Below are 19,674 nucleotides of genomic sequence, written 5' to 3'. Positions count from 1 at the left end.
ATACCTCCCACAGTACTCACTGCAGTGCACACACCTCTTAGCATCATGCCAGTTTTCATCCCTACCTTCCTCCAAGACTTTCTCCTGGGGTTTGATAAAATATTCATCATGTTGTGTCCTAGCTAAATGACTTTGGTAGCTCATGCTCAAGGTTTCTTTGCTGAATTCTCCTTTCTAGTAGACCTCTGACATTAGAATTTAACCTTGGGCTCTAACTTCAGCCCTTTCTCCTCTATCGATATCTTTTTCCTGGGCGATATTATTATTCAAATCTTGCTGTAAGAGCTAGTTATATTGTAAGGATTTTGAAATTGCACCACTAGCCTGATTTCTGGAACTGCAGACGCATGGTCACTGTTTAGTCAACATAGGCACGCTAAGATATGTAAAACATACACCGTCAAACCCAGTTATTGGTTCTATGATCCTGTTCCCCAGGGAGACAGCCCTTTAAAAACCTTTTATAGGGTCCTCTTTATCACAGTTCTTGGGACATCTATGATCCAAGTCCTAATTTGGAAGCTCATTTCATTCCAATGGGAATTGGCTCACACTGACAGAGCCATGGTGGCCTGTTGTCTACCCTCAATTTTGGTGCTTGTTCTTACTTCAGACCACTGGTTTTGCTTGTGACTACCTGGAATGGTCTTCCCCAAGAGTATCCTATGACTGTTATCATTCAAATCACAAGCCAATGTTACCAGCTTTGAGCAGTCTTCTGACACTATGATACCAGCTGAAGTAGTCTTCAACCACTTTCAACTATGACATCTCATCTTGAAATTAGCTTATTTATTTATACATTTCCATATTTACTGTGTCGGTGTTAACTAAAATCTAAGCTTTTCAAGGGTCAGGCTAATCTGCCTTAGCTACTATGTCTGGCACTGGATAGACAATGAATAGATTCTAATCAAATGATTGACATGAATGATTTTTCACAGAATACAAAGCCCAAAAGTTATACATGGCAGAGAAAGATAGTCAACCACTAGCCCCAAAGGAATGGTAAGTACCAATAGGAGAACAATTTTTGCTCAATAATACCATGATTTTCACAAAGGCTTAAGAAAAAGAAATCCTGGGGCTGGAGGATGGCTCAGCTGCTCTTCCAAAGGTCCTGTGTTCAATTCCCAGCACTCACATGGTGGCTCACAACCACCTGTAATGAGACTTGATGCCCTCTTCTCGTGTGTCTGAAGACAGCAGAAGTGTACTCACAAACAAACAAATAAAAATCTTAAATAAAAAAAAAAAGGAAAAAATCCTGAAAACCTTTCTGATTATGGTATCCCTAGTATATATCTTCCTAGTAAGATTGCCACCAGTCAACTCTAAAACTGATGACAAAACCAGAGTGTGTCCTTGTAGCCAGGTGTGGTGTTCAGGCCTTTAATGCCAGCATTCAGGTGCCACAAGCAGGCAGAGCTCTATGAGTTCCAGGCCAGCCTGCTCTACATAGAGAGACCTTGTCTCAGACAAGAAAACAAACACACCTTCCCTCAAACAAAACATCAAAAACAATAAACCCCACAAAACAAACAACCAAACAAAAACCCTAGTGGCCTGTCAAAGGACTAGAGAAATGGCCCTGTATTAATACAGAGCACTTGTTGCTCTTTTAGGGGACCTGGGTACCCATATGGTGCTACCATTGTGTAACTCCAATTTCAGGCAGTCCAAAGACATACATGTAGGTAAAGCACCCATATACATAAAATATTTTTTAAAAAGAAAAAGATAGCAGTTTAGAAATAATAACATAGAAAAATACTCTTGATATACTATCATATCCATAAAATATACATGTTTAGTATCTGTGATGGGCAAGGCCAGGCCACTTCAAGCCTGAGAAGACAGTCAGAAATGGAGCCTGGCTGAGGACCAGTAACAGAGCTCTTGCTCAGCAGTGAACAAGCCCTTGGCCTGATTCCCAGAACTGTAGTAAAAAGGAAGATGGCTGTATAGGAAAATTACCAGAAATCACCACCTCTTCTTACAGAACTTACTCCTGCTGCTGAGTGTGATGTCTTCCCCCTACTCAGCCTGATGCTTGCAGCAGAGATTACTCACAGTACTGACCAGCCCTGTGCACCACTTCTGCAAGGCCACTGCAGAGCTCTCAGAACTGTGCCTGTTACATGCATCAGTGCTAACAAAGTCAGCTGACCTGTAGAGAGAATACCCATATATTGTATGGACGCATCACCTGTCAATTAGAAAACTTATGGCCTATGGGAAAAGGTAGAATAGACAGTGGGACATCCGAGAGGCAGAAAGAATTCTTGGACAGAGCCAGGCAGGAAGAGTCACCAGGACAGATATGAAGACACAGAAGCACGGTACCTGAGCTGAGTACAGGTAACCAGCCATGTGGCAGATCAGCTAGTCAGGGAACAAGTCAAGCTATATGACCTATATTTGTAAATATATTTTGAGTCTGAGTTGTTATCTGGGGAACTTGGGGCTGGGAGGAAGACCCGTCATGCTGACCTACAGAACGGTCTTGCCTATCTGATCTTTGACCAGCCTCTTATCATCTGCTTACTTCACTATAAACATAATTATGTGCATGTATGAGTATTTCCATGTAAATATCAAAAAATCTGGAGAAAATAAAAAAGTTGACAATGGTTCTACAAGTCAGAATGATGAATGGCTTTAATTTCCACCTCTGCTTTAATTCTATTTTCCTACTTTCACTACAATGATCAAAACTGGTTTTGCAATTTAAGTCCAAAAAAGGACAGACTTATACTTAAGAAAAAAAAAAAAGAAAGAAAGAAATTAAAGTCATGTGACCAAGATTAGAAGTCACAGTGAGACACTTTTCAACCTCACATGTAAAAAATTTTGCCAAAGTATCTTAAGTTTTCACTTAGCATCAGTTTCAAAATGGTTACCAGCTATTAAAAAAGAAGAAAAAAAGGAATAACTAAATCAAAGTACAAATTCTTAAAGTCTATATCACATTGCATTTTGATGGTTATAGAATTAAGTTTTATTTTTACAAAGGAGATTGACCACCAGAACTCTGAAAAGGTGTGGGTACTCCACTGCCCATGAGGATAGAACTTTTCCCACACCAAGCAAAGCCTGATTCTTCAGTTTTCACAGCTAAGAATTCACAACATAGTATTTGACACAGAGGGGCAACCAACACAGTTGATCCTGATGACAAATTACAGGACAGATTATCTAGTTTCTTAAAAAAAAAAAAAAGACAAAAAGAGACAATTACAGACATAAATGACAGTTAAGACACAACTATTTCCAATACAGGGACTTTATTAGTAAGAAACTATTATCAATATTGTTAGTTGGCTCTTGGTTATATATGAGCACTTTAAAGAAATGTCGTGTGTGATACATACATGCTTGTGTGTAAGCAAGTGCACGCCTGCACAGACATGCAGAGGCCAGAGGAGGACACTGTCTTCTGTGATTATTACTCTGCCTTATTCCCTTGAGACAGGGTCCCTCAGTGAACCGGGAACAAGACCAGCAGCCCCAGGGACCCTCCTGCCTCTGCACTCCACAGTGACGGGTCACAGGCCAGGGTCATGACAGGCTTTTTATGTGTTTGTCATGATGACTCCAATATAGGGATATTACGAATAATGCCACTTGTGTGCAAGCTGTGGGCTAGACATGACAGCATGACTGCTTAGTCACTATGGCAAACCTGCAGTCACCTTTAAAGAAAGAACTAGAGCCAGACACAATGGCACAAGTCTTTAACCCCAGCACTTTGGAGACAGAGGTAGGAGGATCTCTGAGTTCAAGGCCAGCCGGGTCTATACGGTGAGTTCCAGGACAGCTAGGGTTACATAGTGAGACCTTGTCTCTAAAACAAACAAACAAACAAACAAACACAAACAAACAAACACCCCAATCAATCAACTACAATAACAAAACTCCACAGAACTCAGCGTTTTCCAGGTTTTCCAGAGTGGCAGCACTGTCTTACACTCCCACCAGTAGTACAAACAAAGGTTTTGTCACTTTTCATTTTTTATTCCCTTTATACACTGAAATATTAAGTTTAGAGATGATCTGACGTTTCAGATCTGATTCAAAACAAACCAGTGTGGTGTGGTGTAGTGTGGTAGTGTGTGTGTACACGCATGAGCACGTGTGTTTGGGGGATAACCAGGAACTGACAAAACAAGGCTGGTCACACCTTGGGAACTTCAACACAGTGGGCAATAGCAACCTTCTCCTTATACTAAGTACTCAGTGCAGAACGTCAGCCTCTATTGTAACTTAAACGTGCCCTGTTTAACTCCCATAACAAACCTGAAAACCAAGTTGCTGTTACTATCTTTCCTTTAGAGATGAGAAAATAGAGACCCTTAAACCTTAGGTAATGGAACCAAGTCCTGACCAGCAGGGAAACAGCTGCTTTCAGAGTCTGTGATTTCAACTGTCCAGCCAAACTCAGAAAGAAGTAAACATTGCCCCAAGACAGGAGCAAAGATATGAGAGTAGTACAGATGTACGGTTTCCTCGTCTCTCTTTAACTGTGTATTTTCTAGTACACAGCAATGTTGAAGGTCAATAGAATCACAAACCACCCATTACACACATCAGAAAACAACTGAGTTAGTGATAGTTTTCTAAGTTTCTAGTTTGATTTTTTTAAGGAGATTTTACGATATACTGAATAGATTTTGTGCCAGGACTTTAGCTCAGAGCTGAGAAACACTGTTTTTACTAAAATCTGGAAATAAGAGCAAAGGCAGAACTTTAGTAGGCTCATTCCCTCAGAGTTGTAGAAGTTTTGTGAAGACACGCAGCCTATGTGGGAGAATGATGTTAAGTCCTGGTGACTTTGGACTCATGGCCAAACCATCACTGATTACAAATGAAAGCCCAGGTGAAAGTGCCTCAACTCTAGTCCAGATTTCACCAACTTCAAACATCTGCCTTACAAACTGAACAGCAGAGAAGACAAAGAATTCTTATTGGTGATAGTGGAAGGTAATTACAGTATAGGGAATCTGTAACTGCATCTAACTGAAAATGTGTTCTGTGCTCATGGTATTTTCCTGTGGTTTACACAAGCAAGCAACACACCCTCCAAGTTGCATCTTAATGGTACTTGTAAGGAATTTACCAATGAGCTAAGCCAAGGGTAGGCAAACTCTAACAGAAAGTGGCCTGGTTTTGCAGCTGAGAATGTTACTTTATATTTCAGCCTGAAGCATCTAGAATATTACTGGTCATTCAGAGAAAAGCTGGCCCATCTCTCCCTCTGAAGCTAAAACCTAAAGTACTGGGGGCTTCATCCACACATCAGCATGATTGCTTGCTTACTGTAGCAAGGAGAGGGAGGAAGGGGAGAGAAAAGGAGGTTCTGAGGGAGGATATGGGAGACAGTAGGGTCAGGAAGATATAGGTTATAGGGGAACACAAAGGAGAACAGAGTAGAGCAGGCAAGACACACAAAGAGGCTCTAAAATGGGCTGACCAAGTCAGAAAGGGACTATTTAGATATCAATGACACATAGGTGGTAAGAGCTGGTGAGGTCTGTTAGAAATTCAGGACACAGAGCAAGAGGACAGGACACAAAAACCCAGACTACAGCTTCCCAAATGTTAGGTCAGTCTTTCCCATTGGACCACACTTGCCTCTCACAAAAGAGTAATGTCATCTGGAAATAAATAAACTAGTATAAACTTGTCACACTTAGTCTGGGGAGTTATGATGTCACATCTCCTTAGGACCTATACTCCTTCCCAAAGTTACCAGTCATTTTTCTAGGAAAACCTGAGCAAAGCATATGCTTGGCTCAGAGAGGAAGAAGAAAGAAGAGACGGCCCTCGCCCTCCCCTACAAAACCCTGAGAAAATAAGTGAATGGTTATTATTATTATTATTATTATTATTATTACTATTATTATTAAAATAAGCATTAGCCAATAATCTCAGGACTCAAGATGCTGGAGTATGAAGATCAATAGTTTAAGGCCAACCTGAGCTACAAAGACCATTTAAAAAAACTGAAGTATAAAAAAATTACTTTATCTATCCAATGACTTTCTAGCAATAAGAAATATCAAATTTCAAATAATTTACCTGGTTCCAATTTTATCACTTTAATTGCTGCCAATTCTCCAGTGTTGACATTCCGTGCCTAAAAGAAGAAGAGAAAAGATGATGAAAACAAAAAGCTGTATGAAAAGGCATTTCAGTTTATTGTTTATTTTCAATCATACAGAAATATTTTTAAAGTGTCTAATTTACATTATAATTAAAATTACAATCTAATTTACAAACACTGCGTCCTTCATAATGAATTCCAGCACTAAGCCAAGTGTAAACTAACTGCCATACTAACAGGGCACTGTTCTCAGTGGCTTGAACCTCGCTTGATTCTTACAGCATTTGTAAGGTAAAAACCAGTACTGTTCCCATGTTGCAAATAAGAAAAATGAAAGTGGACAAACCTGCTTGGTCATACAAGAGGCTAAGTGGGAGACTGGGATTCAAAGCCAGGAAGTCTGCTCCAGACTTCATAGTGGACCCCTTCAAGTGTCAGACTACAGAGCTCTTCCATGCAAAGGCTAGGGAGACTACCGACCGGATCGGCATTGAACTCTTTAATTAGAATCTAATTATGAAGGCAGCTCCCTTACGGCCCTTCAAACCCACATGTTGCTAATAAAATCAATGTATTCAAAATAAGCCACTCATGAAAAATAAAATTAATTTAAAAAACCAATTCATGGGGCTGAGAATGTGGCTCAGTTGGTAGAATGCTTGCATGGCAGCCTGAAGCCCTGAGTTCTGTCCCCAACTTGGGTAAGCCAGGCATGGTGGCACACATCTTTCACCACAGCACTATAATTAAATTATCTTTTACATCAGTCTAAAGGGAGAAACACATGCAGTTCCACGACTAAAGAAGGTCTTATCATACGGCTAGGATTAGATTTAGCAGCTATACTCCCTTATTAATAGATTGAGAAAATCTGTCAATTATCTGACACAAACCAATGACACTCTTAACATAAGAGCTCTTCTAAGAGTACTGGGGCATTAAAAATGCCACCAGAGGGAGTGAAAAGAGTGCTCATGCAAATATGAGGACCTGCTATACAAATGTGAGGATCAGAATGGAGTTCAGCATCCTAGCACTCACATAAAACCCAGCTCTCTGGAGGCCCAGGCAGGGAATCCCTGGAGCAAGCTGTCTAGACAGACTAGCAGGAATGGCAAGCTCTGGATTCAGTTAGAGACTCTGCCTTGATGTATAAGGTGAGAGCAACTGAAGATGCCTCCAGCCATCAAATGTGGGTCTCCGAACACATCTGCATAATGTCCACATGCACCTGCACACACATGCATACACAAAAGCATGCATATGCAGCATACACACACCAATACATATACTCATCCCCTCCACCAACACACACATACACAAAGTAGCCAAGGATACAAGAAAATACAAAGAAAGTTGAGCCATCACTAAAAATATAAACTTAAGACTCTCCAAAGGCTGGGGAGATGGTTTCCTTGGTAATGTGCTTGCTGAACAAGCAATAGAGTCTGAGTTTAAGTCCCGGGCACCCACAGAAAAGCAGAGCAGAGATGCCGAGGACGGCTCTGCGTGCCTGTAATCCAGCATCAGCTCTGCTTCACAAAGTATGCTGGCAAGTGACAGTTGACATTGATGCCAACTTCTGACCTCAACACACACAAGCATGCACACATGTGCACCTGCATACACCCACACATGTACAAACACACATATACATATGACACACAATATTTTTTTAGAATCATTGTGGTAGCACAGACCTTTAATCCTAGCACTTCACTTGAGAGGGAGAGGCAGGTGTGTCGACACGAGTTTAAGGCTAGCCTGGTCTACAAAGTTAGTTCCAGGTCAGCCAAGGTTACAAAGTGAGACTCTGCCTTTAAAAAAAAAAAAATCCAAAGGATTCTTTTTGTAGTTACTTGTGTGTGATTCCCAACCCCCTGTAAGCCTTAGTTGTTTGAATACTTGGTCCCCAGCTGGCTTTCTGGGAAGGATTATGAGGGGTGACCTTGTTGGAGAGTGTGTCATGGGTTGGGGGAGGTTTCAAAGCCTCCAGCCATCTCTAAAGCACTTGGTGCATCCAGCTCCTATTCTGAGATGTGAGCTCCCAGATGTTCCTACCCCTATGCCTTCACTCCATCCTCATGGACTCTAACCCTCTGGAAAAGTCAATCCAATCAAATACTTTCTCTTTTAAGTTCCTTTAGTCATGGTGTCTTATCAAAGCAATAGAAAAATAATATATTCCCTATAAAAATATAAAATTTTTTTAAAATGCAGGGAAAACTCATTTTAAAATGCTATCTTTAGGGGCTGACGAGATGGCGCAGTGGTTAAGAGTACTGGACGCTTTTCCAGAGGACCTGAGTTCAGTTTCTACATGATGGCACTCCACTATCTATAATTCTTATCCCAGAGGATTCAATGCCTTCTCCTGGGCCCCATGTGCACCAGGCACACACAACAGACATATATGCAGGCAAGCATGCATATAAAGTCTTTAAAAATTCTTGAAAAGGAGTTCAGAGTATGGTGGCTCTATCATGGAACTGCAGACAGTGTGAAGTCTCAGTGAAGCTGACTGACCAGAGCTGAAAAACTGCTCCCAGAAGCCACAGGAGGGCACAGTCTTTACTGACAAAAATCACCAATGTCTTTCCAAAATGGCTGCTGCGCTCAAAATACTTGGCCAAGAGCTGATTTACTCAGAGTTCATTAGCCATATTCAGCTGAGAAATCATGACAGCAAACTCCTAGAGAGCAAGTGACATAAGTCACTATTCACTAAGCTTTCAGAGGGTCTGTCACTACTCTTTGACTTATTAATATAAATCAGAAGGGCTGTCAAAAACTTGCTACAAGGTAACAGTTCCAAACTCCCGTTTTTTGGGGGAGGTGATTAAGGTGTTCTCTCTCCTGTGGCTGAAGCCAGGCAGCTGAAGAGCTAATGCTGCTCAATGGACATCTTACTTGGCAATACTGAGGCATTTCACTCTGTGAGGGTTGGGTAGGGGTCCAAAGGAAGTCACAAAACTTCCATTTCTGAGCCTCTCCTCATCAGAAACCATGTTGTACACGAAGGGCACATAGTGGTGGTTGCAGACATGAGACTTCAATACTTAGGATGCTAAGGCAGGAGGAGAATGCAATGGCAATCTGGACTGAATCAAAACCCTACCTCAGAAACACACTGATTTCAGAATTAAGTCCATATTATCTCTAAGATTTACTCTGGACTTACCAGTTTTGATTCAGCTTAAGCTATTTAGTTTTCAAACGAGCAAGTTTAACGTTCTAAGATGTCGGCATGTATGAACTTTAAAGAAAAAAATAAAACGAAGTATTGCATCAGATTTTCCATGCTTCTTAAAGGCAGAACCTGAAGTGGGGCGTTCTGAGTGTCTACGCCTTGTTGTTCACAGCCCTCAGCTAGAACGCACACATCACAGTTTACCTCTGCTGCGGACCTCACTGACGTGCACTTCATAGGTTAGAGTTAGGTGAGCACCACTACTATTGGATTTTAGAACTGGATTTTAGATGAAATCATCACAGCACCAAAACAAAAACAAAACCCTAAGCCCACAAGATGCCATTCCGACTCTCCTGGCAACTCCTGCTCAACGTCCCTTCCCTGTGGATTTGAGCATTATGGATGTTTCACTAAATGAAACTGAGCAACATATGGTACCCGGTAACTGCTTCTTTTGCTCAGTATGTTTTCATATTCATACAAATAATATTACATTGCAGAGAAATATACTCTGTTTTTTCCACCCATTGGCTGAAGGATATAAAGAGAGGCAGTTAATCTTCAGTGTCAACTTGACTGGCCTTAGAATCCCCAAGGAGACACACTTCTGGGCATATCGTGTTTGCAGAGATTATTAAATGAGGAAGAAGATGACTCTTGATTGTAGATGACATCATCCTAAGAGCTGTGCCCCAGACTGGACATGGGTGGGGGGGGGCAGATGAGCATTGCCTGCTGTTCTGAGGCATGACATGAGAAGTCTCAGGTCTGCACTTCGACACTATGGAAGTACCTTCCCAGCCATGATGGACCAAACCATGCCCCATCCAACCATGAGCCAAAGGAAATCTTTCCTCTTTCCCTTAAGTTGCTTCTTTGTCAGGTGTTTGGTCAGAGTGACAAGAAAAATATGTATGCGTAACACATGATTCTTTCTATTTTGTCTGTTATAAATACTACTTGCTACTATATATGAAGCCATATAAGTGTCCAGGTAAACCTGTTTCTAATTCTGTGAACTATATACCTTACATGCACTAAGAAATGTTGGTCTGAGTAATACTCCAGGCCCATCATTTTGAAGAGCTGTCAAATTGTTTTCCAAAGCAGCTCTGGCGTCTTGCATTATTTCAACTAACACATCATGCTCCAGTTTCCCACACCCTTCAACTGTTACTTTGTGTTTTTTTCCTTTAGCTCTCCCACGGGGATGCCCACCCACCTTTAGAGTACCGGGATTACTATGCACCACCACACCTAGCGGATCCATTTAAAGTGTCATGAGATGTTCACACCCTAAGCTGCACACTACAGGCAAGCACATCACCATGGAGCTCCACCTCAGCACCTGTCCTCACTGCCTTGACGCATTCATGTGTTCATTCATTTTGATGAAGTCCAACGTGGCTTGTTTTGTCTCTGTGTTTCTTGACAGTTAAGAAAGCTAGCAGGACAGATCTCTTTTCCAACAGTCTTTACTTTCCACCCTTATATTAAGGTCAATGGTCCACTTTTAGTAACTTTTCTGTATGACACTGCACCATAGGGAGTTTCCAATTTCATTCTTGTGCATGTGAATATGAAGTTGTGAAACACGGTATTTTTAACTTCAGTAAAACCCTTTATTATCTGGCCTCCACATATCTTTCTAGTCACTCCCAAATTTTTACTTTATCCTCTGGCCAAACCAAATACGTGTGGTTCCTCAGTACTAGCCACACTTCTACCCCAGCGCCCAGCCCTGGGCCGAGATCCCAGACCTCATATTGCTAGGTCCTAACCTTAAGAGCTAGGCTTAGCTTATCCTGACTCTGTCTCCTTAACTTACTTTCACTTAGGCACTTCTTAGCCCTCCACATTCTCACAGACCCTAGGTAATCTTTCTGAAACTAGAAAGGGTCCAATGAAAATCCTACGGATTCAGAAATAATCTCAGTTTACAAACGCTCTTGAAAATTCTTGATTTCAGATCTGCTTGAGATTTTGTTTGAATGAGCCATGGGAGGCTTTCAGATTAGACTAGTATGGAAAAGTTGTTTTCCTGAGCTGACTTCACACTGCTGAGCACACTCAAGTATGAGGAGTGTCGTCAGAATACAGGTAAGTAAGCAGTCCAATCAAGAAGAAATCACCCAGGATCCAGGGGTATGCCAGATACCACAGTCAGAGAGGCACAGACAACCATCTTTGGTAAAAACTGACTCTTGCTGGGTGCTGAGCACCTAGAGCTTTCAACACTTATCCTGTAGAAGAAGATGTTCATTGTGGACATGGAAATGGGGTCATTTCATAAATGACAGCCAAGAACGCAGTAAGCCGCGGGATGGATCTGAGCAAGCAATAGCCACTGCACCCTTTCCTGACCCCTCTACTCTGCAGCAGCCACTGCACCCTTTCCTGACCCCTCTACTCTGCAGCAGCCACTGCACCCTTTCCTGACCCCTCTACTCTGCAGAAACAAGATAGAAGAGACTATTTTTAAGATTCCTTCTAAAACAATGCTTACAACAAATTTATTCTAAACAGCTTCCAAATAGTAACCCAGCTGGTGGGTTACTACTCTATAGTAAACAGTATGCTTAAATAGAAAACAAACAAACAAACAAACAAAAACACTGGCATTAGCCCTGAATCATGGGATTCCAAGTGGGACCCAGGAACCTGTCCCTAACACCAAGCTACTTCTGATGCACATTCAGGTCTTAGGATGTCGCCACAGACACCTTCATTTGAGCTTCCAGGTCTCACTGCTTCCTGATGATGACAAGATTCATGCTGAGATTTGAAAGACAGTGTCTAACATAAGAAAGGGCTGGGGGAAAGGACAAAGGGAGAACAGTGCGTTTTAAAGGCCCATAGGGAAAAGAAAACAAACACCAGGCTATTCTGAGCTCTAGGGGAGGATAACCACTGGGTGTGACCCACACACACCCTTTCAGAAGGAAATGGAGAATCCACACTTACTCCTGAACCAGTACTCTTGTTTGCTTTTCCAAAGCTAATTGTACCAGGTACATGCCCACCGCAAAGGAAACCAGTTCACGGGAGAGCGACAGGGTGGCAAGTGTCCCGGCTTGCTGAGGATGCTCTTCCTGCATATCTACTGTCAATCATTACTAACAGTGTGCTTCCATGCTTTTAGAATTAAAATTTTATTTAATTCTGATGATATATCTTAAGGTCATTCTATTTGAAAACCTTGAATTAGCGTGAACAAATGACTCAGGACAGCCAGATTCTCTAAGGCTAAGGAAGCATGCTTGTTTTTATAACTAAAGTTTTATCAGTATACAGTCATGCTCATTTACTTAAATACTGTCAATGGCTGCTTTCTCAATACAACGGCAGAACTAATAAAGAGCTGGTACAGAGGTCACACAGTCTGCTGACCCACGGCACTGGTATTGCATCTTCATGGTCCAACAGAAGAACGCTGTGCTGCCTGTACCTGTGTTCAATTGTAAGCTAATAAACTGAAAAACTGAACTTCCCAGTTATATGCAGATATGCAATAAACACTGAAGACTAGGGGTTTTAATTTTTTTAAGTCAGACAATACCATCCTGTGGTAGGTAGAGTATAGTTTTAAAGTACACACAGATGCCACCATGACCATCAAGCCACACAAAATTCCACTGCCACAAAACCCACTAGGAAGTCACCCCGCTTGGTGCTACTACGGGCCTGTTTTTTTGGAAAGCCATATAAATCACTCAGGATGCAGTCTCTTGAGCTGCCTCTTCACGGAACTGTTGCACACGCCAGTAATTCATTCCTTTCTGCTGGAACTGAGATTCTGTCCGTTTATCCATTTGCCAGTCAGAGCACTTCCTGACATGAACAAATAGGGTTTTTGTTGTTTATCTGAGTGTGCACAAGCATACACACCCCTCCAGACCTGAGGACTGAACTCAGGGCCTCAAATATGCAGCACCCATAGTCTGAAGGCCATCAGGGCTGCTTTCAATTTTTGGCAAATATGAACAGAGTTCCTAAAAGTACTGTGTTCAGGTTACATAAAAACTAAGGCGTGGTGGGACTAGATCACTGAGTGGAAGGTACATGTTTAACTTTCAAAGAAACTGACACACTACTTCTAGAGTGGTGGGAGCACTGTTCACGCTCAGCAGTACTACGAGGGTTCAGATGCCTTTCTGTGCATCAGTCATTATAACAGATGGCCAATAGATACAGCGATATCTCAGAGTCTTCAGTTTGATCTCCAGAATTGCCTATGACACTGCACGTTATGGTTAATATTTAAAACAGCTGCGACTAAGTGGCAGGGGCTCTGCTTAGCTCTGCCGCCATGTTCCCTGGCCAGAGGCCACATGAACGGCACAGCTAGAAACAGTCATACGCATAATTTAAAATTTAACAGTCTATCTTTAAGAACCACTTCTCTGGATAGGCCCAGGCACGTTTGTCTCTTGACTGATATGCTGGTCTGTCTCTCTCTCTCTCTCTCTCTCTCTCTCTCTCTCTCTCTCTCTCTCTCTCTCATCAGATGATTAGATCACATCCTTGGGCTGCCTCCGCCTGCTCACTTGCCCCAGCTAGAGAAACTGGAAAGTGTGTTAGAAAACGCCATTCATTACATCAGAGGTCCTCACCAACATGCAACTAAAACAGACAGCAGTGTCCCCAACACAGTGACTTACTCAGCTTTGGTTACAACTGGTCAACTATGGTCAGAAAATATTAAATGCAACATTCCAGACATAATGATGCATCAGGCAATCTTCATTATAGTGCACTGCTATAATTATTCTATTTTTCATATTGCTATTAGTGTGTCAAATTAAGCTTTATTATGGGCTTGTATATCTAGGGAAAAGTAAAACACAGCTATATGGATGGATGATGGTTCACTACACATACACACTGCTTACACACAGTGGTTTAACATTATCTGACGGTTCGGATACCCACCAGGGATCTTGAAACACCACTCAGCAAATAAAGGGGTAAAACATGTCCTGTAAAATGTAGCACCTATACATTTCACAATCCTGTTTTTATCAGTAACTAAAAATTCTATTTTTATAAAAGTTTATATAATAGCAAACTTCATAATTTTAAATCCCTTATCTTAGACTGTTTTTTTTAAAAAACCTATTGAATATATGCCTACCTTTACTACAAACAATGAAATATATACGTGTTTCCATGATACAAAATTTTAAAGTCAAACCATATGATCACTGAACTGATAAACTCCTAGAAAGAACAGAGACGTTCTTGTACAATGCAAGGGTTTCGACCCCTCCTCCCACTGTCACCTTTTCCAGGAGGATGGCTGGCCAGCAGGGGTACAACCCACACTCAAAGTCCTCCTGTTTCCAACATCCTCCAGTGGCATCTCATTTGCTCTGGTTCTGCTGGCTTTTCCTTCAAACTGTAATGTCAGGACAAATGAACATGGCCAGGGAGGACATCGTGGCACACTTTGACAGTCACATGTCTAGAGCAGGCACTAGGTCACCTAATGGAGATGGAGTGAAATGGTTGAGGTTCTGTCTCTTCAGGTTGCAGGTCTCCAGAGCAAGTCAGCAATGCTGCACTAGCACTTCCTGAAAAATCCCTGTGGACTTGGGTTTTGCTGAACTTTTATTCCAAGAATAGTCCTCAAAGAAGGAACAGAATGGTGAGCACCACTCCTCAGCAGCAGTAGATAGTTGTGGAACCCTGAGCTCACTGGGGTGCCATGGACCCACACAGCACATTTTCAGATACACTATTGAAGAGCTTGGCCACATGGACAGGAATGGGATGGGAAGAACGACTGTAAAGAAGAGCATTAATTCTGAGCACAGGATGAGGAGAGTGAAATCTTGAGGCCAAAGGCACAAGAGAGATACATGGTAGCTAGAGACTCACAGTACCAACAACTGCTCTCTCTAGGTACTGCAGTTTGATGAGACAATTATGGCTCTTCATGGGAAATCCTGCACAGGCCTTGAATGTCTGACATAAAGAAATTGGAACAAAGTGTCACTACAAGGCTTTTCACACCAGACTGGGAAAGGGACTTTTCTTGTGTGGGACACACGAGACTGGATCTATAACTCTCATCATTTTCCCACAAACAGGAAGTTCACTGTACAAATACAGATGGAATCACAATTTGTCTCTTAACACCCTACTCCCATATTAATTATAAAAGTGAGCCTCACACAAAAAATGAATGTAAATCAGTCCTCCACATCTGCAGGCTTCACACCCATGAATTCAATAGATCCTGTAGTGGAAATACTTGGAGAACTACTGCACATGTACTGGAAATTAGCAGGCTCTTATTCCTGCCATTATTCCCTAAACTACACAGCATAACAACTATCTCGAGAGCACGACGACTGTCTACACAGCACTCTCTTGTGTGCACTTTTAGTAAAGATGCTCACCAGAGTATACAGAAGCATAGGCCTAGTTCCATGCAAACGTTATGGTACTTTATAGAAGGCTCTCAATCATATGCAGACTTTAGTACATGGTCCCCACAAGGAGGCCTGGACACAGACACAGAGAAGTAACTATACATAAATTAAAAAGCAGGAGGTTCCTTTCCTTTGCTGTTGGTTGTCCCTGATTTTAGAACAATTAGAATCCCTTTGGAAATTTTTATAACAAAGAAAAATCGATAAGCAGATGGTATGTGCTTACTACAAAGGTGGGTAGCACGGTGACGGTTCGGATGCGCTGCTGCTGTGTTACCAAGGTAAGTTAGCATGGTGATGATTTGGATGCACTGTTTGAACTCTGGCTCTATCATTTATTACAGACGTACACATAATACACTTATTAGGTATGTGACATTGGGCAAGATTCCTAACATACACATGCTAGGTTTCTTATCTATAGCTAGATATAATAAATGTGATAGCTGAATCACAAGGCTGCTGTGGACCAAATTATTCAGGATTTACAAACGAGCCCTGAGCAGCACAGAGAGATATTAAGTGATCACTTAGTTTCAGATATTATTCTACTCATTGTGACACACATAAACATAAAAAAAAGTCACCTTAAACTTACAGTGAGGGAGATGATATTTAGTGGTTTTGTGTAACAGTCTGCATTTCAAAAATAAAAGTTAAATATTTCTATAATAAGAACTGTTTAAGCTTTGCAAGGCCACATGGCTCCCGTAATCCCAGCACTTAGAAGACAGAATCAGGAAGATGCCTATGAATCTGAGGCCAGCCTGGACAAAAGAGATACCTTGACTATATGTACCAGTTACTTTCTTGCTGCTGTGATAGAATTCCCCAGCCAAGGCAACTTACAGAAGGAAGAGTTCATTCTCATTAGGAAGGGGATGTTCTCAATAAAAACCTCATACCATGTATCTGTTTGTAAGCTTCCACAACAGTTCCAGTGTAATTTAAAACCAAGGGCAAGGTGGGGTTTGTCTGTCCTCCTTTTGTTTCACTAGCTTACTTAGGAAGAGCTGCTTACAAATGTGCAGTAAGAATGTTTGGTGCAATAATATTTGTAACACAATTAAAAATAAAAATAAAATCAAACTATGATAAACTCAGGCAATGACAGAGCCATACATGCTGACTGAATGAGATGCCCTTAACATTGCACTGAACTAGAAGGGTAAGCTGCATGTTGATATAACTAAAAGCAGCACATACATCTACACAAGAGATCATGCATGCTTAGAAAAGCTCTGAAGAGACACACACTGGGCTGAGACATGGGGCCGCAGGTGAAGCACTTGCCACACAAACACGAAGAACAGAGTTTGGAGCCCTAGCGTCCATCTAAAAGGAAAGCTTTGTGGCTGTCTGGAAACTCGGAGCCCAGGAGGCAGAGGACCCCTGGGGCAAGCAGCTAGCTAGACTAACCAGAATCGAGGTCTTTGTTCAGTGGACCTACCTCAATAGAGAACAACCATTCAAGACAACGTCAACGCCAGGCTTCCACACACACCTGCACTTGAACATGCATATCCAAGTATGTACACCACGGAAGTGCAAAACTAAAATAAATTAAGAAACATACTAGTAACTAGTGATTAAATGTGGGTCATAAGGAAACCTAGTATAGAAGAAAGGGCCTCACTTTTCTTTCTAATTTTTTAAAAAGTTTATTATTATTTATGTCTGCGTGTGCATGAAGCATGCCACATGAGTGTGGATGCCTGCGAGTCTGAGGAGGGTGTCTGACACTTCAGAGTTAGAGCTACAGGTGCTATGTGCTGGTAGACGTGACTATGGTGAGCCAAACTCAGGTTCTCTGAAAGAGCAACAAGAGCATTTAAGTGCTAACCATCTCTCCAGCCTCACTTTTAAATTGTTATCTTCTAATTTAAAAAGTGTTATTGGAGGAGTGGAGAGCAACTGTGTCAACAAGTTGTTCTAACAACCTGTAAGGTTTTTTATGACATTATTCAGTGTGCGTGCATGTGAACTAGAGAAACTGGTGATGCACTTTATCAACAACTCAAGTCACACTATCCTTCGTGCAGGCGGAGTCCAAGTCTCTAGACGCTTTAAGCACGCTATACCTGGCACAGCCAAGTAAAAGCAGTGTCAGTGTTGTGGTTTTCTGTGAAAACAGCAGTGCCTAATTAAAAGACTGGAATACAGATCACATCTTCTCTGGTCCGTGGTCCTGACACTTGGAAGCGAGTGTATTCACAGCTTACGTATTTGATGGCACATACTCATGCTGCTGAAGGAGGGTCACATGACTGTAGAGCCACGCTCTCAGGCCACGATCCATCCCTGCCAGCCTCACAGCACCGACACTGGGTGGGCTCCTCTCCGTGATCCTTGCTTCCACTCCAGCAAGAACGTATGTGGGAGGCAGGTAAGAAACAGCAATCTCCTCATGCTGCTATCACAGGGGCTCAAAAAATATATCTGACGGTTACAGCATAGCACTGAAGCCTCAAAGCCACCTAGAGTTAACTCCTTAGTAACGGGGGAGCTCTCACATCTGCCGTGAGACATTAACCCTAACCCTGACGGCCCCAGTTCTGCATGGCTGTACACACTCCTACACAAGAATGCTTCCCCTGGCTCAGCATATGAATCACGTAGCATGCTAATGGCAAGGATGCTGAGAGCACAGGGCAGCAAGCATGAAACAACGTGTGCCTCTTCCTCGGCACCTCCACGAGCATGCAGTAAGTGCCAGGCACTGTGAGAGATGCTGTTCGTGTGGGAGTCAGCAGATACAGGATGAGGGCCACACAACTGGGGAGGACAATCAGGGTCAGGCCTTTACTTAGAATTAGGAGGCTGAGGCAGGACAAACTCCAAGTTCAGGCCTGTCTTGCCTATAGGGTGAATTTAGGATTAGTTTGGTTAACCTTTAACAAGACCTGTCTCAAATTTAAAAAATGAAAAGTGGTTGGGGATATAGGCAGTAGTAGATTGATTATTTGTACAACTCACATGAGGTTCTAGGTTCAATTCCCAGCACAAACCACAGAATGAAAATGAGAGTCTAACTGTTATCACAGTGGCACCAATAGTTTAAGAGTGTATGTAGCACTGGTAGCTCAGATAGCCACTAGCGAATTCAATATAACACAAGCAATCAGAGATCAACTGCCATTGCTTCTACTGGTGGAATCATGCCAGTTTCTTCAACAAGTGAAGGTGAAACACAACATGAAGTAGTCACAATACAATGCTGCTTGAGAGTTAGAAATGATCAGATTACCAATGCCAGATGCCGACAGCGCAAACTAAATGCTAAGCCAATGATACCAAATCGGAGAGCAGACTTCAGTTTGGAGTCCCAGGTATTGAAGGTTTGCTCTTTAGCCCACAGCTTCCTCTGAAGGTGGTAGAACCTTTAAGAGCTGGGGTGTGGTGAAAGAGAGGTCACTAACAGATGCCCTTAAAGAAAGTACGAGGTTCATGCTCCTTCCACTTTCTATTTGCTTCTCAGCTACCATGATGTACTGTGATGGGAATTTTCCCTACCTCACATGATATATTGTGCATCCATAGTTCAAAGTAACAATGCACAGAAACCTCTGAAACTGGTTCAAAACAAGCCCTTCGACTACTAAGCTGATTATCTCAGGTATGCTGTCACAGTGATTAAAGTGGACGAATTACTGCCTTTAGCTTCTCAAACTTTTAAGATTATAAATGAATCTAACAGCTCAATGGGGCCGGGAGACAGCTCAGACGGAAAAATGAGGCCTGCATAAATGTGAGGAGTTGAGTGTGGTCCCCAGGATGCATGGGCTAATAGCCTACTGCCTTTCCCTTTGTTTTTATGTGGTTCTAGGCTGACCCCAGGGCCTGTGCACATTGGGCAGTGCTGACCCCAGAGCCTGTGTGTGCTGGGCAGTGCTGACCCCAGGGCCTGTGTGTGCTGGGCAGTGCTGACCCCAGGGCCT

General features: G+C 42.2%; 1 protein-coding gene across 2 annotated transcripts in view; it reads right to left on the bottom strand.

Moving 5' to 3' along the window:
* Window positions 1–19,674, bottom strand: part of Map4k3 (mitogen-activated protein kinase kinase kinase kinase 3) — a 143,968-nt gene that overhangs the window by 92,601 nt on the left and 31,693 nt on the right. For both annotated transcript variants that reach the window (XM_028765057.1, XM_028765058.1), the window contains exon 2: window positions 6,082–6,139. In XM_028765057.1, coding sequence (XP_028620890.1) covers window positions 6,082–6,139 — 58 coding nt within the window. The remainder of the gene's footprint in view (window positions 1–6,081; window positions 6,140–19,674) is intronic.

The sequence above is a fragment of the Grammomys surdaster genome, unplaced genomic scaffold, assembly GCF_004785775.1.
Source record: "Grammomys surdaster isolate TR1022 unplaced genomic scaffold, NIH_TR_1.0 149, whole genome shotgun sequence".
Lineage (NCBI taxonomy): Eukaryota > Metazoa > Chordata > Mammalia > Rodentia > Muridae > Grammomys > Grammomys surdaster.
This window is presented reverse-complemented; position numbering and strand designations above follow the sequence as displayed.